Below are 27,237 nucleotides of genomic sequence, written 5' to 3'. Positions count from 1 at the left end.
TGTATCTCATTGACGAACTTATGATGCTTCTGTAGGAACGTAGTGCCTATATCGTTGGCCTGAGTACTGGCCTGGTTCTGGATGTAACTGTATTTCGGCGGTGAACCAACTTCAAGGTTCATATCGTCACGAGTTGTCTTGGTGACATGTCGTTGATAGGTCTTCTTTGACGATGAAGACGAGGAATACCTGTCAAGTGTTTGGGTATTTTGATTACGGCTCTGTGTGTCAATGTGAATTTTCGATGGCATCTCAGGACCTCGGTCAAATTCCATCGGCGATAGAACTCGCTCGTAAGTCCGTGGTAAACTGGTACACCGTCCCCCAGGGCCAGAATGTGGGGGCTCAACATGACGATATCTTGGCTCACCTTCATTGGGATTCGGGGTCCATAATGGACGTATTCTAGCGCCCTCTACTTCACTTTCATAATCTGACTCTCGGAAGTCTCCCGGGACAAATCTAGTTGGAGTTCCCGGTGGGGGAACACTTTGACGAGCCGGAGTCAAACGATTAGGGCTGGTTACCGTGTAGGGAAAAGATTCCAATGGAGTTTCACTACGTTGTTGTTGTTTTTGTTCATTACTGTCAAAATGTATAACCCGCTTTGTCTGTTGCATATTAACAATTCTCTGGCAGGTTTCGGTAGACTCTTTCATTTGCATAGAGTTTTTAGTCTCAGTGGCAACCTTGGCCAAATGCATTGGAGCTCCAGTTACCGAAGTGTAATACATAGTGGTCTTTGGTGGAGCTGCAGCTTGAGTGGCTTCAATGAACTTTGCAGCCACAGGCTTTGGTTTGAAGACCTTTTGCTGTTGAGTTTGACTCTGGGTCTGAGTTTTCTGATAATGTTCCTGTTTGATAGGTTCGAATTTCGGCCTTGTTGGACCTTGCATTGATGGAGGATGTTCGAATTCCATTGGTGGCAGTGGAGACTTATGGCCATTGGAGATATTCGAACGACGTCCGGAAAGAGTTGGAGTTGGAGGATGAACCACTCGATAGCCCTTGATTTCCGAATCGGATTCATAGGTTCTCGAAACTGATCGAAAACGTTCATCAACTTCGCTACTATAATCACTGACATCGCCTTTACTGAATTTTGATGGACTGACCATTGGAGGGGCCTGAACTTTTGGTGGGACGTTGTAGGTTATATTGGAGACCATTGATGATTTTTTGAAATCCTAGGGATCATGAATAAAAATTAGTCAAAAATTGTACAAAGAAAGGAAAAAAACAAAGCTAATGGGTTATTTTTCAAAAAAAAAACTTATAAAAATGATTAGAACATGCAAAATGGGCTTGAGATTTGGGTAGAAAAAATAAAGCAAAACGTACAAACGCACACAGACACACACACAAAAACTCAGTTGGCGAACCTTTTCTTCACGAATTGGGGACGCAGCAAAACCATTCTGATACTGTTGTGTACTGCTTTGTTGTTTACTTTCGAAAAACTGACGACTTTCGAAAACTGATTCGAACTTTCGTGAACTCAATTCCTCAGTATCGGCAGTGTAGCCACTAACTTTGAGAGGAACCGGAGGAACTTCCATAGATTTCGGTCGAACACCAACAACTTGAGGAGCTTTAACAGGCTTGAAACAAGATTCATCTGATTCACTTCCACTATACTTCCAACGATCACTTTCATTTTCACTCTCCGAAGCTTCTAAACGGACAAGTTTTGGTGGCAAGACTGGTGGGGGAGGTCTTACGATCTTAGGAACTTCGAATTGAATAGGTTTTGAGGGAACTGGAGGTGGAGGAGCTTTGGATGTGAGTGGAGCTTGTGGAATGAATGTTGGCACAGAATGGGGTAAAACTTTTGATGGTCCACGAAGAAGATCGTTTTCTAGGGTTTTCTCCATTGCTTCTACGAGAGATGGCCGACGTTGTTCCGGTTGAGGGGCAAAACAGATTTCTGGAGGAGAACCAGGGACAAGATTGATATCGGGCAGTGGATCTTGTTTTGGGGGAGCTACAACAACTGGAATTGGGATTGAAGTGACTTGTTTTACCAAATTTGGTGCAGATAGTTCACGACTTTCTTGTTCTTTGATTTTTTCTTCAAACAGTTGTTTTGTTTGGATTAGTGTTTTGGGGGCTTCAGGCTCTGGTTCGCTTTTGTAACTTTGTTCGTAGTCAGATTGATAGCTGTCATAGCTGCCATTTTGAGTTGGAGTTGGGGTCCAGAGTTTTTCCATTCTTAAACCTTCAGCAGAAGGTTTTGGTGATGGGCTTCGTGTAAAAGGTCTTGCAGGAGTTGGTAAATTTGCAGCTGGTCTGAGAATAGGTTGTCCATATTCGATTTTCGTCTCCTTAACAAACGAAGAACTACGGGACATTGATTCTTCGAGTATTGGTGACATTTGGGGAAGAAGCTGAATTCCACCCATTGGAGGTTCTTTCATTATTTGTTGGGCCTGAGATTGCTCGATTTTCTTGATCTTGTCAGCTAGTTGAGGTTTTTGATAGTCGACTTTGGGGATGTAACACATTTCAGGAGGAGAACCTGGAACAAGGTTAAAGTCCATTTCTAGCGGAGGAGCTGCTGGTTTGATTGAAAGCTGGGGACCGGTAGGTTTATTCATTTCATCAAACTTGTGATACTTTTCAGAAGATTGTGGTTTCATTGGTTGATATTGTTGTTGCTGTTGTTGGTGTTGAATTTCAATCTTCTTGAAGTATTCTAAAGAGGATTTCTTGCTTACTGAAGAAGACTCAGTTTGACCATTTTCCATTACTTGGAATGGAGCTTGTTGAAGAATTGGAACTTGTTGAACTTTTGGTACCGAATCGGTGACTGTTTGATGAGTGGATTGGAAACTTTCGGAGATATTTTTGAAATCTGGTAAAGTTGGTTGTGGTTCTGTGGATTGAGGAGTTGTTGGTCTATGCAAGACTGGTAAGTCGAGATATGCAGACTTGTGTTCAAGGCGCATTGTTGCTGCAGTTGTGCAACGATGTTCGGTTATGATTTTTGATTCGGAAGTTCCATGTAAATCGGTTTCAGTTGTTGTTGTTGAGTGTTTTGTTTGGAAACCAGGTGGTTCTTGTTTAAAAGTCTAAAAATTTGGTTTATCGAAGTTTGTGGTATGAATGAGAGAGGTATCAAAAAGAGAGAAGATTGAAGTTGAAAGTAGAAGAAAAATATGTGATAATTTACAATGAAGTTTTTTTTTCAACTTTTTCGGATTTTTAACAAACCTCAGCTGTGATATCCTTGGCATCATCGAAAATGACAGTTTTGACAACTTCTACCATTCTTTCAGGAGTTGGTTCAACAATGACACAATCAGCTATGCTTTTGGCTTCTCCACCGGCGTTTGTAGCCCTAACCATAAACTTTCCAGAATCAGTAGTTTGACCTAAAATTCAAAAAAGTTTGATTCAGCGTTGCCACTCTTCAAAAAAAATTCTCTAAAATAAAAACCTTTTTCAATAATCAAAGTATGGGTATTTCCCACCGACTTGATTCTATGTTCTGATAAACCGACTTCTTTCAAAGGTTTATCATCTTTTAACCAAGTTACAGTTGGATCGGGTGTTCCAGTAACTTCAACTTCCATGACAATACGATCGCCACGTTTGGCAACTTGGGCTTGCAAACGATGACCAAAAACAGGAGGGAATATGGTTTCTATAAAAAAAAGCAAACAAATTCAAAATAAATAAATTTTTAATGACACAATAATTTTATATTATCCATCCATTCTTCGTCATTAATCTTGTGTGTTAACATAATATAGAATTTATAAAAGTCAAATTAATATCTTTAATTTGTAATTTAAAAATGAAAAAATATGATCTAGACAGACTTTCGTTGGCTTTGAGCCAAAAATAGCCTCTCGGTTGACGAATGTGGCAAAGTCCTTGAAATAAGATGCAGTAGGTATTAATTAATCAAGAAAAGATTTCTTTGTTAAAATAATTCATAGACTTTTTGCTTGGGTTTAGTTAATGAAGGCAAATTATTTTAAATTATGACAACAAAAAATTCATCAAAGTGAAAAATTAATTATAATATGCAATATTTTGAAAATTTTTGTGTTCTTTTAAATTTTTCATTTTTTTTTTGTAATTCTAATGTAGTGATGATTTTTTATATTAGTCATATTTAGAAATGATCATTTTCTTAACAAATTTTAAGTGCTTTTCAGATGAATTTGATTTTATTGGAGTCTTTTAAAAAAGATAAATCATTAAAACAAATTAGGACAATTTTATGTGTTATACTTAAAATTAATTTATTTCTTAAAAGACTTAAACAAAATTCGAATACAAATTTTAAAAAAATCATAAATACAAATTTTGAATTCTTGACTTTTTTTTTTTTTTTTGAAAAATCAGTGATTTATGTGTTAATTTCTATTAAATTTAAAGAGGGACTCCAATTTTATTTTTTGTTTGCTTAAAAATTGCTTTACGTTTGCTAACCGGGATCGGGTCAAAATTCTGGCTTCAAAATTCTGCTTTTCAAAATTCTGCTTTTTTAACGAAAATTCTGTTTTTCAAAATTCTGCTTTTTTTCTATTCTGCTTTTCAAAATTCTGCTTTTTAAAATTCTGCTTTTCAAAATTCTGCCAGCATTATACTTGAACAAAAAAATTCTGCCAATTCTGTTTTTTTTTATAGCATATGCGCTGACTAAAGAAAAATACACCTCATTAATGTAATTCAACATTGGTACTTTCCTAATTTTTTTTGTTTAAGTGTCGGAAATATTTTTTAAAATGGATAGACTGACTTTCTTTCAAATAAAATCTATAACTTATTGGAACCGATGTTGTTTGATACAAAATTTTCTTTTTCTTATTCAAATTTTTGAATATTCATCTTTATTTGATAAATTAAAAAAAATTTGAATTATTTTCTTAAAAGTTTAGTATTAAAAACCTTTTCTTAATATTTTCAAATTTATTCATTTATAAAACAAAAATTAATATGCATCCAAAGAATGACAAATTATGTAGGTAAGTAATCAAATAAGCAGACAATTTATCAAGAAGATGATTTTACAGAATTTTGCAACAAATTAAAAAAGGGTTTGGAAAATGTTAAAAAGCGCGCGCTTTTTAACATTTTCCAAACCCTTTTTTAATTTTTTGCAGAATTTTGAAAAACAGAATTTTGAAAGGCAGAATTTTGAAAAACAGAATTTTGAAAAACAGAATTTTGAAAAGCAGAATTTTGAATGCAGAATTTTGTAAAGCAGAATTTTGAAAGCAGAATTTTGACAAAAGAATTTTGACCCCCGCAGAAGTTTGACCCCAACCCTTGCTAACCTTATAATTTAATTCTATTTTTGAATAGCCTTATTATTTTATCTTGCTGATTTGTCCGAACTAACTCCCGCCAAAAAATTGGGACAAAATACAAATTTTGGGAACTAGTTTTAATGAACTTACATAAATGTTTCAAATGAAACAACTCTCATGAATCTTGGTGAAGAAAGCTAATGATGAGTGGGTCATATTGAACTATTTAAGTCATAATCGTGCAATAAAAAATTAGCTTTCCTATGTACACAATTTGCAATAAAAGAAGGCTTTAGTAACGTTTCTTGCATTTGTTTAACTTTACATTTATAAATTAATAAAAGTAGTTATTTTCAAAACTTGAAATTTTTCCTTCTTATAGTATACAGATTTTTACAAATATACCAAAATGTAGGAAATTTAGAGTTGTGTGTGAGAACTATTTCGCTTAGATGAACCTAAACTGAAGATAAGTGTAAAAATCACGATCATCACCGAAAATTTTACATTTTTTCGTCAATAACTTTTTATTGAGAAACTTTACAAAAATAAGTTATTTAATAAAAAAATTTAAGAACACGTTCTTCTAAAAAACAAGACAAAAAAATCCATTCTACGATAAAAATGAGCCGAGAAAATCACAAAAACGCATTTTTCAAAATGGGGGCCAAACCACAAGTTTTCGAGACAAAAAAAAATATATTTTTATGTTCGTCTTAACGCGCCTCTTTATATGAAATTCAAATCTTTTCCAAAAATTCTCAGATGGTTCCCTAATGCCTGTAGTAAAAACTAAAGAATAATAAAATACTTTGTTTTTTTAAGGATTTCCATTCGAAATGAAAAATATATAAAATTTCTTTTTATAGTACGTTAAGATAGTTTTTAATGGCTTTCACCCAAATAGATGTATGATGTATGTATGTGATTTGATTTTTAATACAAAACAAAAAAAAAAATAATAAGAAAAACTAACTTAAATCATTATAGTCAAATGAAAAAAACAAAAAAAAAATATTTAACTAATTTTTCTTAAATTTAAAAATAAATTGAAATGCCATTTTCTGAAAATTTTCATCAACACTTAAAAATAAACCGTTTTCTTGACATCTGACTTTATCGTAAACGACTAAGTTGATACCAACGAAAACTTTTTTACAGAAGCGTTTAAGTAATTTTAACAATGAAACCAAAAATTTAAAAAAATACATTTTTAATTTTTTTTTTGTTAAAAAATATTATTTTTTTTTTGATAAATTTATTTTTTGAAAATGGAATTTTATTGAAACTTTGTTTTTATGTAATACGTCAATTCAAATTTCCTTTTTCATTTGTTATCTATTAATTCGTATTGAATTATATTTGGAATTTCTGTACGAGTTTTATAATTAGGTATATAATAAAACACTTCTTATCCTCGTACAATAGTTGTATTTATTTACAAACGTTTTCGAAAAGTTAACTTTTCATCTTCAGGTGATAGCAAAAAATATAATTTTAAAAAATTTTTTGATAAGTTTACAAATTAATCAAAAATATTTTTATATAAATTGAAATTTTAATAATTTTGTTAAGTAATTGAAATTTAAAGTTATTTTAATAATGTCTAATAATGATAATTTTATAATAACAAGAAGAAAAGGGAAGTGAATAAATGCGTTTAAAATTTTTTCTCAAAAATGTCCTTAGATGATAATGGTTTTAAGAATTTATGCAAAGAAGATCGTTCAAAAGTTTTGTTTTTATTCATGTTTTTTGTACGATTTATGAACATTTCTTCATAAGCATTTAATAAATTTGGGTTGTTAATTTCTTTTAACAAACGAAAACCTGCTATTTTATGATTTTTATCAATCATATGATCTGCTGGTGTTGATTCGTGTAATGTTTTTGAGTGTATCGCTTTATAGTGTTCTGACCATCTAATTTTAGTTTTTCTTCTTGTTTGGCCTATATATATTTCATCACAGTCTTGACAAATCACTGAATAAATTCCAGATTTCTCAAGAATATCTGTTTTGTCTTTTATGGTCCCAATTAGATTTTTGACTTTATTACCATTGCTATTTGGTGATAGTTTTATTGAAAAATTATTTAGTACTCTTTTTAAAGAGTAAGTCAACCCTTCAATGAATGTACCACCCATATATGCTAATACATTTTCTTTAATAGGAACTAAAGAGGTTAAATTCTTCAAATCTTTTTTCTCTCGATGTTTTTTTAATAAACTATTGACTATTCTATTAGTATAACCGTTTATTTTTGCTATTCTTTTAATATTTTCAACCTCTTTATTATAATTGTTTTTGCTAAGAGGAACATTAATAGCACGGTAACAATAGGAATTCAAAGCTGCAAATTTAGTTTGTTTTGGATGATTTGAGTTGGATGGAATACATCTGTCAGTGTTTGTTGGTTTTCGGTATATATCAAACTCTATCTGATTATCGACTCTTTTCACCATGACATCTAAAAGAAAGACACACGAATATAAGAGCAAATATTGGATTTTTATTGAAATGTAGAAAAAACAATATCATCCCGAATTTCATCAAAATTAAATCAGCAGTCAATAACTCACGTACTGAAACAGCTATAAGAAAAGCAAAAAGAACCTGGCTCAATTGTGAAATCAACTATGCACACGCTTGTTTAAGCAACATCGACAAAGAGCTATATGAGCAACATAAAATCTTAACGAATTGTGTGCATTATACTACTTTAGAAATGTTAAACAATTTTATTGATACCTTCATGATCTATATCAATCGAAATGAAAAAATCAAAAAAGAAACATTAAACAATAAATACGAAAAACTTTTAAGAACGCAAAAATTTGAAAAAACTGAAGTCCACATCATCGATGATTTCGTAGTAAACAAATCATCCACAATACTCACAAATGATGAAATGAATTTTTTGAATTTTGGACTTAATTTTGCAATTCAAGGAAACAATAATTTAGATCCAATTATCGCAGAAATCGAAACAACCATTTCAAATTTTTGTCCTGACATCCGAAATGCAATCCGTGTTGATGTTGAAAAAACCATTGAAACTTTTATATCATCTCAAAAACAATATGGTACATTAGCAAAACAGCAAAACCGTATTTTAACATCTCTGCGAAAAAAGATTGCTGAAGACAACATCATCATTTTAAAAGCAGATAAAGGTAATAAAGTTGTAGTATTAGATAAATCTGACTATAAAGCGAAGGTTTCCAACATTCTTAATAATGGGAGTTATGTTCTTGTCAACAAACCACAAATAAAACTTAACGGCTGGCAAGCGAAAACAAAATTGACTCTTAAATCGTGCAATAACATCACGACAGAATATCTAAGAAAAAAGTTAATACCTTCAAACTATAGTATTCCAAAACTTTATGCATTACCTAAGATCCACAAGGTGGGAGATTTAAAAATGAGACCAATTTGTAGTGGAGTTGGATCACCAGTACATGACTTGGCGAAATGGTTATGTAAAGAGTTTTCAAAATTTCAACAACCATCTGGATATTATGTTAAAAACTCATTACAATTTATCGAAACTGCAAGAAATGTAAATATTCCAAATGACTTCATTCAAGCTTCAATAGATATAGACAACATGTATAACAGTATTCCAATATCAAAAGCTGAAGAATCAATTGAGAATTGGCTAAGAAATATAAATACGCTAGATGATTTAAGGGTAAGTGAATACATGCGTCTTGTTAATTTATGTTTTTCAAAAAATTATGTCCAATTTGATGATAAAGTCTATCAACAAACTGAAGGTCTGGCTATGGGCAACCCTTTATCTGCTTTTGCAGCAAATTGTTTTATGGCTGAATTCGAAACAAAAGCTAAAGAAAACTACCCTGACTTTCCATTATTATGGGTCAGATATGTTGACGATACCTATATTATCATCCATAAAGACAAACTTGCAAATTTTCTCGATTTTTTAAATAATGTCATGCAAGGAGTAATAAGATTTACTTTTGAAAGTGAAATTGATTTTCAGTTACCATTTTTAGATGTCATGGTGAAAAGAGTCGATAATCAGATAGAGTTTGATATATACCGAAAACCAACAAACACTGACAGATGTATTCCATCCAACTCAAATCATCCAAAACAAACTAAATTTGCAGCTTTGAATTCCTATTGTTACCGTGCTATTAATGTTCCTCTTAGCAAAAACAATTATAATAAAGAGGTTGAAAATATTAAAAGAATAGCAAAAATAAACGGTTATACTAATAGAATAGTCAATAGTTTATTAAAAAAACATCGAGAGAAAAAAGATTTGAAGAATTTAACCTCTTTAGTTCCTATTAAAGAAAATGTATTAGCATATATGGGTGGTACATTCATTGAAGGGTTGACTTACTCTTTAAAAAGAGTACTAAATAATTTTTCAATAAAACTATCACCAAATAGCAATGGTAATAAAGTCAAAAATCTAATTGGGACCATAAAAGACAAAACAGATATTCTTGAGAAATCTGGAATTTATTCAGTGATTTGTCAAGACTGTGATGAAATATATATAGGCCAAACAAGAAGAAAAACTAAAATTAGATGGTCAGAACACTATAAAGCGATACACTCAAAAACATTACACGAATCAACACCAGCAGATCATATGATTGATAAAAATCATAAAATAGCAGGTTTTCGTTTGTTAAAAGAAATTAACAACCCAAATTTATTAAATGCTTATGAAGAAATGTTCATAAATCGTACAAAAAACATGAATAAAAACAAAACTTTTGAACGATCTTCTTTGCATAAATTCTTAAAACCATTATCATCTAAGGACATTTTTGAGAAAAAATTTTAAACGCATTTATTCACTTCCCTTTTCTTCTTGTTATTATAAAATTATCATTATTAGACATTATTAAAATAACTTTAAATTTCAATTACTTAACAAAATTATTAAAATTTCAATTTATATAAAAATATTTTTGATTAATTTGTAAACTTATCAAAAAATTTTTTAAAATTATATTTTTTGCTATCACCTGAAGATGAAAAGTTAACTTTTCGAAAACGTTTGTAAATAAATACAACTATTGTACGAGGATAAGAAGTGTTTTATTATATACCTACTTTTTCATTTGATTAAAAATTTTTGTTTGGAATTTGGTTCACATGATTTTTTGTCCCTCTTGTTTGTTATTGATTTTTATATTTATTTTTTTACAATTCTTTCGTTTAAACACTGGTCAATACTAGGAAAAATGTATTTACATATAAAAAAATGTTTATTAGTACAGTAACTAAAGCAAATTATTAGGGAACCCGGCCGAACAGCTCGGATTTTGACGATTTTTTTTTCAAACGTAGGTAATTAAAAATACTTTAAAGTCTATAGATTAAAAATTGCCGATGTTGCCGTATTGTTTTTTAAATTAAAATTAATTTTTTTTTAACAAAACCATTTTTTTGCTTAAATTTCACAAAATAAATTATACCAAAAGATTCTCTAGGTAATTTAAGAAAAAAATATATATGGAAGTAAAAGACAATCTTCCATCGTTTAAGCAATAAATGCAATTTTCTCACAAACTGACTTCAAACACAAAAAAAAAATATTTTGAACACAACGGCAACACTGACAATATTTTAAAATACATATTTAAAAAGCCAGAAGCTCATTCTTATCTCTTAAATTTAAATCCACCAAATTTAATCAAGAGTTTTTGAAAAAATGGTCCTCAACCTCAGAATTTAAAAAAAAAAATGTTATTAAAAAAATTTAAAATGACTTTTTTCCAAACTTTTTCTAATAAAATATGAATTTATTTAAAAAAAATGTTTAGCCATAAATATTATCAGTTGAATTTCGAAGCAAAAAAGGTAAAATATATCACACTTTTGAAAAAAAAATGAAAAATTACTTCAATTTCAATGGTTTTTTTTATTAAAACTGAATTTTTGCATTGAAATAATTAATTTTCTCAAATACTGTGGTAAATAGGAACTTTAAATTTTTTCTATTTAACTTTCAACAGTAAGGGTTATTAAATGAATAAAAAATAATTTTATGTTTAGATGTTGAACTTAAAAAAAAAATAAGTTACATTTTTTTTCAAAACTTTTATTAAAAAAAGTTCTTCGAAAATTAAATACTTTTTAATTTTTTTCATAAACCGTAATACATATTGACATTTCCTTTTATAATTTGAAATCATAATAAATGCGGCCAAAAAAATTTGAAAATAAATGCATTTTACATTACGACCAAGTTTAAAAAACGACATGTTAAAATTTTTTCAATAATTTTTTTTTTTTTCAAAAATCTGAGTTCAATTACCATTCTTTCAAAAGCCGTTCATTCAATTAACTTCATTTTAATTTTACATATATGACTAAGCTTTTAGCTTTTAAAAAATGTATATTTGAATATTGTAGGTGTTGCCGTTGTGTTCAAATATTTTTTTTTGTGTTTGAAGTCAATTAATAAGAAAATTGCATCTATCGCTTGAACTATGGACGATTGTCCCTCACTCCCATACATTTTTTTTCCTTGTGTTCGTTAAGCTCTCTGCAAACGATGATTCTCTTCCTGTAGAAAACAAAAATTCTCTTATGAAAATCATAAACGACTATGAAAAGCAACAAAACTTTGCAGCCACCGCAGATGACCAGCAACCAGAAGAAGATAACAGCTCCGACATCCTAGCATAAAACTTTTTCTTTTTTTTTTTTTTTAACACTATCATTAATAAATCTTTTGAATTGTACTTTATTAATTATATGAATTGAGTCTTAATTTTTTTTTTTATTATTACTTTTGCTAAATCTCACTTTTGAATTATATAAATTGTATTACATAATTGATTCTTAAATTTTTCTATTACTTTTTTTGTTTTTCAAATAATTTTCATTTGTTTTTTTCATAAATAAATTTCTATAGCTAAGATATAATTTTATTGTTGTTCTGTTCCTTCTTCGTTTTTCTTTTCCTATCTTTTCTGCTGCATAGAATTGTTTAATTTATTTGATAACACGACATAATGGCACGCAATGGCATGAGTGAAATTTGTTCTCGGGCGATTTTGAGTGTATTAACTGAATCCCAGGAGGGCTTTAAGATCTGTAGTATTAATGCACGTAGTTTGAACCCATCAAAGATAGATTATATGCGCTATCTATTTAATAAACAAAATGTTGACATAATTTGCATTAACGAAACTTGGTTTAAAGAATGTATGGATGACTCTTTTTATAGTTTGCCTGGTTATAATTTGATACGTAATGACCGAATAACTAGCACAACAGGCGGTGGCACTGCTATTTATTATAAGTCTTCCATTAATTGCAGAGTTCTTCAGAAATCTTCGGGTTGTGTTGAGTACATCATTGCAGAGGTTTATGATGGAAATGTGAAGGGCTTAATTTGCTGTGTTTATGTACCAAATAGAAGTGTTTCTCCTATTCCTTTTTTCTCGGCACTTTCAGATTTCTCAGATTCTCTGGAACATGTTATTATTTGTGGAGATTTCAATAGTGATTTACTTTTAAACGATTCACGGGCATATCAGATGCGTGACATGTCAGCTTCACTAGGTCTAAGCATAATTAACTTTCATCCTACAAGATATGGTCCAAACCAACGTCCCAGCTTACTTGACTTGTTTATTGTAGCTGATAAAAGTTCAGTTCTCTCTTGCGATCAAATTTCATTAGCTGGAATCTCTGATCATGATTTACTTTTCTGTGCGTATAACTTAGACTTTTCTCATCGCAGCGTTCCTAACTCTTTTTGTTTTAAGGACTTTAATTCAATTAACATGGATGCACTTAGGCTAGCTGCTAATGAACTGCCTTGGGATTTTTGTAGATCACTTTCGGATGCTAATGAAAAACTTGATCACTTTCAAAAATTAATCTCTGTTCTTTATGATCAAAATGTTCCTATAAAAAGAGTTTTCATACGTAATAAAGACAGCCCTTGGTATACATCCGATGTTTTAAGAGCAATCAAAAATCGAAACCATTGTTACAGCAAATGGAAACACTGTCCTAGTGGAAGAAGTTGGTCGGCTTATAAGGTAGCGCGAAATAATGCTACAAAAGTTCTTCATAATGCAAAGAAAAACTACTTTACCTCGAAACTAAACACTTCCCTTCCTTCTAAGGAACTCTGGCGAAACATTCGTGAAATTGGAATTGGAAACAAAACCAAAGATGATTCCGAATTGGATCCGAACGAATTAAATGAATACTTTCTATCTGATACAGCTCAAACACCTAGCATAGATACAAATATGATAACTCAAATAGACACTAGACCCAAATTCACTTTTGAGGTTGTATCTTGTTTTGAGGTTATGCAAAGCCTTACAACTATTAAATCAAACTCTGTTGGTGAAGATGAAATATCTTTGCGATTTGTAAAAATTATTGCTCCGTTTGTAATTTTTCAATTAACACACATAATTAATTTTTGTATCACGACATCAGTGTTTCCCAACAAATGGAAGTTAGCAAAGGTTATACCCGTCCCAAAAAAAAACAAATCCACGTTTGCATAGTGACTATAGACCTATCAGCATATTACCTTGTTTGTCTAAAGTTTTTGAAGGTATATTAGCTAGGCAAATAAAAAACTATGTGGAAACGAATGATCTTCTTTTTTCCAAACAATCAGGGTTTCGATCAAAACACAGTTGCTCAACAGCGATGGTAAACATTCTCGAGGAAATTCGGCAAGATTATGACAAAGGTCATTTGTCCTTACTTTGTTTGCTTGATTTTTCGAAAGCGTTCGATAAAGTCGACCACAATGTTCTTTGTTGGAAACTTAGGAATTTTTTTAATTTTGATCAAAACGCTGTTAAGTTGATTGAGAGCTACTTATACAAAAGATCGCAGAGAGTTTTATTAAAGGACACATATTCATCTCAAAAATATCTCAAACAGGGAGTACCACAGGGATCAATTTTAAGACCCATCCTTTTCTGTATTTTTATAAACGACCTACAAAAAGAATGCTTGCATTCCTTTGTTCATATGTATGCTGATGACGTGCAGCTACATATTGCACGACCTTTTACATCCCAAACTGAACTAGTTTCTCTTTTAAATGAAGATATAAATAGAATTCATGAATGGTCAGTCAGAAATGGTCTTCTTTTAAATGCTAAAAAGTCACAAGTCATTGCAATTTCACACAAAAACTTCAACAAAAATGTGTTAGATGATATAATGCTGTCTAGTACTAAACTTTCTTTTGTTGATTCAGTGAAGAGTCTAGGAATTCATATAAATGAAAAATTGTCTTGTAGCAACCACATAAATTCTGTTATTGGCAAAATATATGGTTGCTTAAGAAAGCTTTGGGTAGCTGCAAGCTTTACTCCTGTTGATACACGGCGAATGTTAGTTAAAACTTTAATTTTACCTATCATCACATATTCAGAAGTTGTATATAGTAAACTCGACTCATTATCGAGTCACAAACTTGAAGTTGCTTTTAATGATGCAGTGCGCTACGTGTATGGAATCCGACGACATGAACATATATCAGCATACACTAGTAACATTATCGGATGCTCATTGTCAAATTATTCCAAGGCTCGAAACTGTATATTTCTCCATTCCATTATGCAAACCAGATCACCTTTTTATCTATACAATAATTTGAATTTCCCGCGATCATTAAGATCTCAAAGCCTTCTTCTGCCTAAGTTCAGATATTTAATTTCTTCCCGATTGTTTTTCATTCATGCTGTTAAACTATGGAATAGTTTACCCATTGCAATTAGAAAACTAATAAATATTGAAAATTTTCGAAAAGAAATAATGAAACACTTTTCTACGCAGCATTAATATAAAATATGATTTTTCTTTTTGCATTTTTATTTTAAAATTTTCTTTTTGAATTACATTAATTTGAATTATATACATTAATTTTTAACTTATCTTGGTTATAACTATTATTGTTGAGCTCAAAATAATTTTTTTGTTATTGTTATAGTTTTTTTATATTATCATTAAAATGTAAACACATGTAAATATTTGTACTATAAAAGATTAAGTTCTTAATGTACAGCTCTAGATATTTTAAATAAACTGAAAACTGAAACTGAAACTTGAATTTCCTAGACAATCTTTTGGCATCAATTAATTTATGAATTTTATGAAAAATTTTTGAAAAAAATTTGTTTTTGTTCAAAAAAATCTTCAATTAAATTTAAAAAATCAAAACGGCAACACCGGCAATTTTTAATCTATAGACTTTAAAGTATTTTTAATTACCGACGTTTGAAAAAAAAGATCATCAAAATCTAAGCTGTTCGGCCGGGTTCCCTAATATTGCCAATTTTTGAGCTTTAGTTACTCCACTATATGTTGATAAAATATTTTCTACTTCGTATACGCCATTTCGCTACATATTAATTATTAACAATTCGAAATTTTAATATAACTCAATTTCATACTTTTATTTTAGAACATCATTCTGATAAAAAAAGTGTAGTCATATTTTTGTATGTATGTTTTTTGTGTTCTACTTTGTTGAATTCAACTGTGGAAGCTGCAATAATAAGGCAAGTTTTTAAAACAATTAATCTTTTTCAGACCATACAAATTTTTTGTCATGGTTCTGTTTTAAAATTAAAGTGAAAAATGAAAACAAAAATGTCGTAAATATTTAGTTTTTGGTCATTTTAGCTCTTAAAAAACATTTAACGAATTATCACGACAAAGAAGCTCATACAAATTTCAATAGATAGATGTTCAAAATCATCTCTATAGGCCTAAGGGTTTCCAAGTTATTACTTTTCAAATGTAGCGTTGTCAATTTCGTCTAAATCGTATAATATTCAATACGGCTTTTAGTACAAGTAGTCTGGTCTGTATAAAACTAAGTTTTTCAAAAGGTGAATTCAAAAATGTTGTTTGAAATATTTTTGTGTTTATATAATTGTTTAAACTCTTTTCGCGTTTTCGACCAATAAACGTCAAAAATATAACTAATTTAATTTTAACGCATTCAAAAATGTATTGGTTTCGAAAAAGTTTAAAAATAACCAATATTTGCCAACCATAATGTCAACAATTAAGCTAAATTAAAAACATTTTATCATTTTTATCAAGAACTATAATAATTTTTTTTTGAACATTTTTGACATTTTTTTGAACTTAGTACAGTTATGCGTTTAAAAAAATTATGTATTATCGAAATTTTTTAAAACCTACCAAGCAAAAATTTGTTCCTCTTTTGCCAAAATAATTAAATAGTTGCAAAATCCTGTTTATAATTATAAACTTTTCCCCTAAACTATGTCAATGTTAATTTAATTCAGAACAAAATAAATAAATTCAAAGAAAAAAAAATAATAAAAAAAAAAAAAAAATAAATTAAATAAAACTAAAATTTATATTCAAAAGAAATGTGCACTGCTGCCTTTTAAAAATTTATAAACATTTGTTTGGCATAAATCGATGAGATGACATTTGGCGGGCGGCAAAATCGATTTAAAAATAAATTTTCTCTCTCTCAATTTTTGTCTAATGTTTATGGGCAGTAAAAAAAATTAAAAAAAAAAACACTGACACAGAAAATGAAGAGGATTACCACCAAATAAATTATTATTAACTTTTTTTTTCTTAAACAGAAATATAAATAATTTTTTAGGTATAAATTCGTCTAAAACTCAAATACATCAAAATTTTCCCAGAAACAAAATGATAACATCTGTCAAAAAAAAAAATATTTATCTAATGCAATAAAAATGTCTAACCAACACAAGAATAACGAACTAAACAGGAAATTCATATAAACAATTTCATAAAAATAGCTTTATTTCGAATATACTCACTCTTAACAACCACATCAGCGGTACTAGTTGACTGTCCCATAGTATTCGATGCTGTCACAGAATATCGCCCAGCATCCAAGACACCAACCTGCTTCAAATCGATTGTCAAACGATTAAATTTGTTAGTGATCTTAGTTTTATCACTTTCGAACAATTCAGCCCCATTTTTGTGGATTTTAATTTCCGGTGAAGGGAAACCATCATAAATGGCTTCCAAGAACACATCAGCTCCCTGATCAACGATCTTTCCAACCAACGGGGTTGTGAACCTCGGTGCAATTTGCTTTCGAGTGCTCTTCGGTGATAGATCACTGCCCGATTGTATCGAAACAATTGATTTCTGCTGAATTGTTGCTGGCAAATCACTGCTTTTATGGAACTCCTGATAATGATGACTTTCCACAACTTCCGGGCGTGCGCCGCCAAGTTGTTTAAGACTCTGATCGATATGAGCACTTGAAGTGTGAACTTCCATCTGGGGAAGATTCCCCTCATAACTATTCACCTGAGAAGTCGAAGTCGTTGTGAAAGTTTGCTTTTTGATAGTAACGCTTGAAGAACCGGTATTGTGTTCCTGGGTACTTTGTTGCATATCAGCTACCGAAGACGGTTGATTACCACTTCCAATCAGGCTTAAAAATGCAATACAAGTTGCTTTTCCGGTTTCATTTTCAGCAACACAACAGATTTTACCAACAGTTTCGGGACTCGCCTCGGGAATAGTCAAAACCTGCCTATCGCCACTGGTTGAAATGAGGAAATTCTTTCCATGAACTGGTTGATCATTGAAGAACCAACGGATTTTTGGAGTTGGTTTGCCTTTCACAATACACTCGAACTTAATAACTTCTCCCGGAAGACCGTTCTTGTCACTAAAAAGCTCTGTGAAAGTTGGACAAACTAGTTTCTCTTCGATTTCGATTTGCTGAATACGTTGGTTATCAGGGGCATTGACACTTTTCACGATCAAATGTGAGAAACATTTGGCATCACCCGACTTATTCGAAACCTTTACCGTGTAAACACCTTTATCATCGACCGATACACTGCTGAAGACAAGTTTGAAGATACCCTTTTCGCTATCAGTGATAACCTTGATTCTATCGGAGGTTTCTTCGAGTTCCTTGTTGCTGAGATACCACTTAGCCTGAAGAGGTTGATCGCCAACAGCTATACACTCCATTTCAACGGGATCACCTTCAGCGACTAGCACGTCACTTAGGAACTTTTCAAACTTCGGTTGTCTATCGATTGTTACTGTAACGCTTTCACTGTGATTTCTTGTCGCTGGTTCGGCGATATTTAACGGAGTCACTTTCAACTCACAACTGCTTGAAGCTTCTCCAGCTGAATTGATCGCAACAACTTTATAGTGTCCAGCATCTTCCTGATAAACTTCCTGAATCAGTAACGAACACCGATCTCCTTGGAAGAGCAACTGAACATCGGCGGATTCTTTCACAGGTCTTTCGTCATGATACCAAATTACTTCGGGCTCTGGTTGCCCCACAATCACACAGTCTAAACGAACCGATTTACCCTCAAATATCGAAACATCTTTCAGAGGCAATTGGACCGAAGGTTTAATAGGTTCCATATCACTTGCCATTTCCGAATCGGACGTTTCATTTGGTAGCCGACCTTTAACCATAACGTTACACGTACTAAATGCTTCACCTGCTAGATTTTTAGCTGTCAAAATGTATTCACCAGAATCTTTGGGATATGCTTCGGGTATCATCAGCGTGACACGTCCATACTCGTACTGAAAGTAGATTCAAAGAAAATATTGAAAATTTCGAAAATTGGGTGGTATAAAAAGCTATCTAAACATTTTACAATGTCAGAGTGTGAGTTTTTGGTTTTTTTTTTTGTGTGTTTTCGTTTCAAAAACAGGCAGTTTTTTTTCGGGTGATTTTCAAAAACTAAAGACGAAAGAAAAACAAAAAATTGCAATAAAAATTTTGTTTTTATTTTTTCTTCCTAACACTTTTCAGTCTGTGAAAAGAAGACTCATTTGAGTGAAGCATACGAAAAATTGTAACGATGAGATCGTTTGGTTATTTTTACATTTCGGTACACACTTCGGTGGTGGGCGGTAGGGATGGGCTGGCTGAGAGTGGTGAGTTATAGGCTAGCAAAAGAAATGTGTGTACAAGAAGAAATTGTCTATCCTAATTTAATATTTAAAATTGTTACGACGAGTGGGTGAACAAAAAAAAAAAAAAAATTGGGGGAGGGGGTTGTTCTATTTTTCTTTGACTTAAAGCAAGTAACAAGATCGTCAATAGTGGGATGTGTGTTTTATAATGGTTTTTCTACTTCTTGTCGTATATACAAGAAAATAATAATTATTTTAAATAATTTATAATTCTTTTGGCAAATTAAGTGGCAAAAGACCCGATTTTGCTAACAGTGAAGACAATTGTAATGATTTGTTATGGGCGAGATGGCGTGCGAATTAAAAACAAATTAATTGAGGAAAGGATTAGTTGTCAAAAAAGCAAAGTAGAGTGGGATTTGGGATTGTGCAGTTTGTTATTTTGCAATGAATTGTTGCATCAGGATGTTTATAGAACAAAATATGAATTACACAGTTCCTTTCAGTTTATTATAATTGAATGAAAAATATTAGCTATCGATGAAAAACTAAATGTTTCTTATGTAAATTTAAAACTGTTTTTTTTTTTTTTTTATATAAGAATACATATCACTTGAATCGTTTATTTCAGAAACAGCATAAGTCCATGAGCACTAACTTTTCAGGAGCAACAAAAAACTCTTTTTTTCTGGTAAAACTCCACAACACTTCAAATTTAGAGTATGCCGAGTTATAATCTAGCTAAAGACGCATTTAAAAACCTTAAAAATATAAACTTTTTTTCAAGTCTTAGCGGGATTGTTAAGACATTAAATTCGCTGGACTTATGTGGTTTCTGCTCAAATCGAATTTTTGTTGGTAGGTAAAACTTTTTTTTTTCATCTAGCTATAGCTTTTGAACCCCGCTTATGATTTTAATGAATAAAATTGCAGTAAGAATAACGTCGACCATTGTAAATTCATTATTATACATCATTGATAAAAACAAGAAAACTCTAAGTTAAGCAGAAAGAAACACACAAGGACTTACCGACAGGTTGGGGTCGAAATTCTGTATGTTGCAAAATTCTGTATTCAAAATACTGTATGCCAAAATACTGTATGTCAAAATTCTGTATGTGCAAAATGCTGTAGGAACAAAATTCTGAAAGTCAAAATTCTGTATAGCAAAATTCTGGTTGGTCAAAATACTGTATTTCAAAATTCTGTACATCAAAATTCTGTAAATCAAAATTCTGTAAAAATGCTGTAAAAAAATATCGTTTTGATAATGTAAAAAAGTGCGCGCGCACTTTTTTACATTATCAAAACGATATTTTTTTACAGCATTTTTACAGAATTTTGATATACAGTATTTTGCCGTACAGAATTTTACAAAACAGAATTTTGCTTGTCAGTATTTTGTTGATACAGTATTTTGACGTACAGAATTTTGTATTTACAGTATAATGACGTACAGAATTATGGTATTATAGTATTTTGACCCCACAGAATTTTGTCGTACAGAATTTTGACAAGCAGAATTATGACCCGCTCCCCTTACCGACTATTGTCAAATTTTTTGATCAATTTTTGCATGTGTGACACCAAAATTAGTCTTCGGAAGAACCTTGTCAAGGTCAACACTGGATTTCCATTTAGAGCAACTTAAAATCAAATGTTTGTCCATCGAAATTACGAAACAAACGCCTATAGGACTGAGTCAGTGTTGTTGTCTTTAAAACAGGTTGGGGTCGAAATACTGTATTCAAAATACTGTAAGTCAAAACACTGCATTTCAAAATTCTGTATATTAAAATGCTGTAAAAAGGCTGCAAAATCGTTTTAATAATGTTGTAAAAAAGTGCGCACTTTTTTACTTTATCAAAACGATTTGGCGGAACCTAGAATCATGTACATGACATATGTCAATTTTACTCCGACTACACGACACCAGTTGGATAAACCCGTTAAAAAAATTACTTTCACTTTTTCTCCTTGTTTTTTTTTATGCATTTTTAATTTACAGGCAGTTTGTTAAGCTTTTTCGACATTTCGCGAAAATACAGTGCTTTTTTGTAACTACTTTTCAATATACACCATTTTGAAATGCAAAATTTTGTTATACAGCATTATAACATACAGTATTTAGCTCATACAGTATTTTTAGTTACAAGATTCTGATTTGCAGTGTTTTGAAATACAGCATTTTAATCATACAGTATTATGATCATACAGTGTCATACACTATTATATAGAATTTTGATCATACAGAATTTTGAAATCTTAATTCCGCGGTTGACACTGTTATTGTGAATTTAGACTAATGTCAATAGTTTTTGAAAAAAAGAAAATTATTTGGAGCATATGATTTGTGGGAAAATCAAGGATAAATTAAAGGGGAAACATAGATTGCCCACAAAAAAATTGGGAGAAAGAGGGTGCGTGGGTGAAAAAGTGGGTGGGTTTTTTAAAATTTCTGTCAATAGCAGGTATAGTGAAAAAATGCAAAACTACGATTTTAAATTTTTTATTTTGTCTTTTACAAAAAAGTTGGACTATAACAAAACTTTGTTAAAACTTAGGTAACTAATTTTAAATTTTTTTTTTTCGGCAAAATATTATTTTTTGTGTTTTTGACGAAAAATATTTGGAAAAAATGACCGAAAAAATGTTTGATTTTTGAAAAGTTTGGGATGCCATGTTTTAGATTAAAACCTTTTATTTCAGAAAATTTAGAAAAACTATTGGACCGAGAGTCGGCAGCATATTTCGGCAGTTTTGGTATAACCGAAATTCGAGTGTGTACATATCTAAATATGCACACCAGTATGTCAACGCAAAAAGTCTGGCAGTGATCTTTTTCAGCTTTCCCTTGCCAGACGCATCCAAAGTGCAGTAAAAAATCATCTTTTGGCATTTTGGTATAACCGAATAAATGATACAACTAAAAATCAAAAAAAAAAAATCCCCGGAGTTAAAAAATGTGGGTACCAGAAGTTTTTTTTCAGCTTTCCCTCCGCCATGCAGACCGCTTTAAAGCATTTTTCTACAAAAAAAAACCCAATAACTTATTTTCTGTTAGGTATAACCGTATGATGGTAACAAATTAATATTCTATGTCTTTTCTTGCTTTAGAAAATTAAAGCTTAGGCCAGTTTCTTTTCAGCCTTTCCCGTGCCAGACGCCATCAAAGGTATCTCAAACATGTTTTCTCTTTAAAAAAACACATAGTTTCTGGTTATTCTTTCTCAAAAACCAAATAACTTTTTTTTGTTAACAGTAACCATAAGATGATCATATATTAATATAATATCTCTATTGCTGGTTTAAACGCTCAAATTATGCAAAAGCGCATTTTTTGCTAAATATTTTAAGATTCGCTTGTTTTTCACCTGCGATTATCTTTTTTGTAAAAATTAGCAGTCCTTTAAGCAATTAATGGGCCTTTCAATATATAACTCCATCTTGGGAATAAACCCCCCTCCCATACGATTTTTTTCTTGTCTGAGTGCAACCTACACGCCCTAGGTTTTTATTACACCTTATGCAAATTACCCTGTATTAGTAGGTACCTTTGTCCCTATACAAGAAATTGAAATTTTTTGAAGTTTTTTTGCCTAAAGATTAAAAACGGTCTATCAAATCAAAAAACTGAGGTTGTTGAAAAAATTAACAGAAAACATATTAAAATTTAAAATTGAAACAACGTAAGAAAATTTTACAATTTTATCAGACTTGAGCGTTTGTTGCGTTTTATCACCCTAATTTCGAACTGTTTTGTAGGATCGATTTCCAGTGGGTGCAAATTTTTTCTTTTTTTATTTAAATTGAAGCTTTTTTTTTAAAGTTGAAACAACTTTGATTTTAGAACTACTTTGATTATAAAATTATCGTCTTCAACGTAAAATCAATCCGAAAAATAGTTGAATCAACGTAGTTTACATTGATTTTAAGTTGCTTTTTCCTTGAGTGTAGGTATTACAAAAGTTCAAATAACACAAAAAAATTCAGGGGTCGAATTACGGCATACGTTCGTAAACGAATGGTTGCTATGTGTCCCTATCGTTTTCTAATGATTAAATAGAGACAGAAATAGTCAAAACGTTAACGTATGATCGTATTCGTGTGCCGTAATTCGACCCCAGATTACAAGTTTATTGAAACAAAAATTAATTTCATAATATTAGAAAATATAAAAAAAAATAATAAACAATAGAAAATATCTTCGTTTCTAAAAGAAATATGTTACCACTGTCTGTGTTGAAAAGTGATAAATTTTGACAATCTTTACAAAAAAAAAAAAAAAAAATAAATTCATGTCAACATAAAAGATAATCTATCTAAATAAAGGTGACATTAATTCACAACAAAAAATAAATAAAAAATTATTAACAAAGAATCTTTCATCGAAAAATTAAGAAAATAAATACATAATATCAATTTTTTTTCTTAACAAAAAAAATTTTTTTTTTCTTCTTCCATTGGAAAATTCCTATAAATACAAATAGCTACATGTGTCGATAATTTTTCATAAACATCAAAACATATCAAAGAAAGAAAAATGACATTTAAGCAAAATAAAATTTATCACTGGCCCACAAAATCTACAAGATAGACATTAGAGATGTTATAGTTCGAGGCTGGATATATATTAAAAATGTTCGCCCACAATATGATTTAAAATTTTTGCAGACCCACCACAGAGTTACGTTGTGTACATACAAATGAGTTTCTATATTTTTTCTAAAATTTTATTTTCAAAAAAAAAAAAAAAAAAATATGAAATGACGTAGTTTAATCGTTTTTCCACCCACTCGTTCCACTTTCACTCTTTTTTTTGTTTTGTTTTTGAAAAAAAAAAAAAATGGAAAAATCGTGTTTTTTTTAAAGAAACAAAAAACACCCACAAACAAACTTACCCTCATTTCACGACTTGCATATGGTTTTCCATTATGTGTCCAATAAATTTCTGGCCTAGGGATGCCCCCTACCAAGGCTTCGAGTCTGATTTTTTGGCCGACACGCGCCATGACATTATTGAGTGGGATCTTGAAGTGTGGCATTTCGGTTGGTTCAAGAGCTGCAAAGAAATTACAAATCTGTCAACACTTTTCTTAAAAAAATCAAAAGAAGAAAAAAAAACTTACGTTCCACAATGAGGCTAGCCGAACAGTGTTCGATTCCTACTTGATTTGAAGCACTACACGTATAAATAGCATCATCTTCTAAGAAAACTTCTTCAAATCTCAACTTTGCCTCGCCATTGTTATAACTGATGACGTAATCTGGCGAATCATCGATACATTTGTCCTGTTTGTACCACTGTACCGTTGGCAATGGATTTCCTGTCACAATGCAAGTAAACTCAAATGGACTACCTTCGGTAGCTTTGCCACTCTCGAGGAACTTTACAATTCTCGGAGGAGTCATTTGAACTTCAGCTGGGTTCTCTCGAACAGACAAGGTGGCGCTAGTGTCGCTAACTCCAACTAAGTTCGAAGCCCTACAGCTAAATCTAGCTGAATCGGCTACAAAAGTCTCCTCAATTAGCAGAGTACAGACACCATCATTGCTCAATGAAGTCTTATAATCCGGATTATTGTGAATAAGGATGCCATCTTTGTACCAATCGACAGTTGGAGCAGGACTTCCCACAACATGACACTCGAACATAAAACGATCTCCCTCTTTGGTAATGGCATCCTTTAAAAGTCTCGTAAATCTTGGTTGCGAATATTTGATTTCTGTAAACATTTCATTAATTTTCAGTTCCTTTCGGATTTCATCAATATTCTCCGAATGAGCGACTTGATCATTATTTCCATTATCCTTGATGATTGTTACAATTTCAGTTTGTTCCCGAATAATTCGATCTTTCTCTTCTTTTTCCCGAGCAATTCGTTCTTTTTCTGCACGTTCTCGGGCCAAACGTTCCCTTTCGATAAAGTCTCGTTCCAATTGCTCCCTGGCAAGACGTTCTTTTTCCGCCTGTTCCCTAGCCTTACGTTCTCGTTCCATGAAGTCCCTTTCAGCTTGTTCTCTGGCTAAACGTTCCTTTTCAGCTTGTTCCCTTGCTTGACGTTCACGTTCATAGAAGTCCTTTTCAGCTTGTTCTCTAGCTTGACGTTCTTTTTCTGCCTGTTCCCTTGCCAAACGTTCTCGCTCAGCAAAATCTCTCTCAGCTTGTTCCCTAGCAAGACGTTCCCTTTCAGCTTGTTGATTTGCCAGTAATTCTCGTTCCATAAATTCGGCTTGAGCTCTTTCCCTTGCCTGGCGTTCCCTTTCCAAAAACTCACGTTCAGCTTGTTCTCTTGCCAAACGGTCCCTTTCAGCTTGTTCCTTGGCAAATCGTTCTCGTTCGGCTTGTTCCCAAGCTTGTCGATCTTTTTCAGCATTTTCACGAGCAATTCTATCCTTTTCTGCATACTCTCTTGCAAGGCGTTCCCTTTCAGCTTGTTCCCAGGCGATTTTCTCTCTCTCCAACTGTTCGCGAGCAAGCCTCTCCCTTTCGGCTTGTTCCCTAGCAAACCTTTCTCTTTCGGCAAGTTCTCTTGCCAGTCGATCGTTTTCCGCTTGTTCCCTTGCCAATCGTTCCCTTTCAGCCTGTTCCTGTGCGAAACGTTCTCGTTCTGCTTGTTCCCTAGCAAAGCGTTCCCTTTCCGCTTGTTCCTTAGCAGCTTGGGCCTGTTGTTCTCGCAAACGCTCTTCAACTTTCATTCGTTCTTGTACAATACTGATGTCAGTCTTCAATTTTATAAATGATTGGAGTAAAGTGAAGACGTCATTTTGCAGGGTTATCACTTTCCTTTCATCGTGACCACATTGATGGGCTTTTTCTAAACTATCACGAAGTCGGCCCTCTCTTGCTCCAATGTAAGTTTCAATGTCATTGACTAAATTTGAAGCTTCAACGGGATCTCGCAAATAAGTGACTTTGTTCGAAACACTTGTGTAGAAGTAACTGATTTCTCGGTATTCAGCATCAATCTGAAAAAAAATTGAAGAAAAATGTAAAATTGTTCAAAAAACGGTCAAAGAAATATTACCTTTTCAACAATTTCGAAAAAGTCTGTTGCCGAATTCAGAGAATTCCGTTTCGATTTCACTTGATCCTTGAAATTCTTCCATTTATCTTCGAGTTTCTTCAACTCATCTCGTATAAATTGTTCACTATCTGGATTGGTGGCATAGAGTGATTGTGAATTTTCGGTAAAGTTTGTTATCCTTTTTTCTAGGAGCTGTCAAAAATTGAAAAAATAAACATTAATATTGAATTTTTGAAAAATGAAAACAAATGCGTTTTTGAAAATACTATTTTGTGAATTAAAAAAAAAAAAATCAAAAATAGATTTTTACGTCATAAGCGCCAGAGATTTATTGCTTCAATATGCGCTTCATAGAAATTTGCAGCGAAATATGCTCATTTTTAATAGCAGTGCCCCAAGAAAGATTTTTAGTTTTTTTTTTTTTGGTTTGTTTTTGAAAAAAAAAGGAAAAATAAGTTCACTTTTTTTCTTTGCAATGTGTGGGTGATAGACCATTGAAATGGAACAAATTTGTATATTGAGCGTTAAAGCAATAGCCGAGGATGAAATTTGAAAAGATTAACATTTAATTGCAATCAAGAAAATATGCACGAATTTAATTTGTTTAGTTTCTATATCGGCGGTGGTGTAGCAAAAATAGAAACGAAGATACAGATACATTCTTTTACTACATTCTAATTCGAATCTTCGTGGGGTAGGCATGAGTTTCACTTCTTGGATATTGTCGTCATTTTCAATATTCGATTTAATAAAAAAGATGCCTTTAACTAGGACAAGTTTACACTGAAAATAATAAATTTCGTAAAATTACGCAAATAGTTTCATACACTACATTTTCGTTGGCCCAACGAAACTTTCGTTGGCTCAACGAAAATATGTAATTTTTCGTAATATGAAAACCTTCATCAATTAATGAAAACGTTTCATACACTTTTTCTCCCTTTTTAGTGCCAAAAAATCCAATTCAATGAAAAGATTCATCAATTAATGAAAAATTTCATACTCATTTTAAAGAAC

At 31.6% G+C, this 27,237-nt stretch overlaps 1 protein-coding gene across 1 annotated transcript in view; it reads right to left on the bottom strand.

Annotated features, from left to right (window-relative positions):
* Nucleotides 1-3,204: 3,204 nt before the first annotated feature.
* LOC129908235 (kettin homolog) overlaps nucleotides 3,205-27,237 on the bottom strand; it is a 95,507-nt gene continuing 71,474 nt past the window's right edge. Inside the window, 6 exon segments of the mRNA XM_055984605.1 lie at nucleotides 3,205-3,374; nucleotides 3,440-3,646; nucleotides 17,092-18,856; nucleotides 24,094-24,254; nucleotides 24,322-26,161; nucleotides 26,221-26,412. Of these exon segments, the coding sequence (XP_055840580.1) occupies nucleotides 3,205-3,374; nucleotides 3,440-3,646; nucleotides 17,092-18,856; nucleotides 24,094-24,254; nucleotides 24,322-26,161; nucleotides 26,221-26,412 (4,335 nt within the window).

The sequence above is a fragment of the Episyrphus balteatus genome, chromosome 2, assembly GCF_945859705.1.
Source record: "Episyrphus balteatus chromosome 2, idEpiBalt1.1, whole genome shotgun sequence".
NCBI lineage: Eukaryota > Metazoa > Arthropoda > Insecta > Diptera > Syrphidae > Episyrphus > Episyrphus balteatus.
Note: the sequence above shows the minus strand (reverse complement) of the source record. Positions and strands in the feature narration are given on the sequence as shown.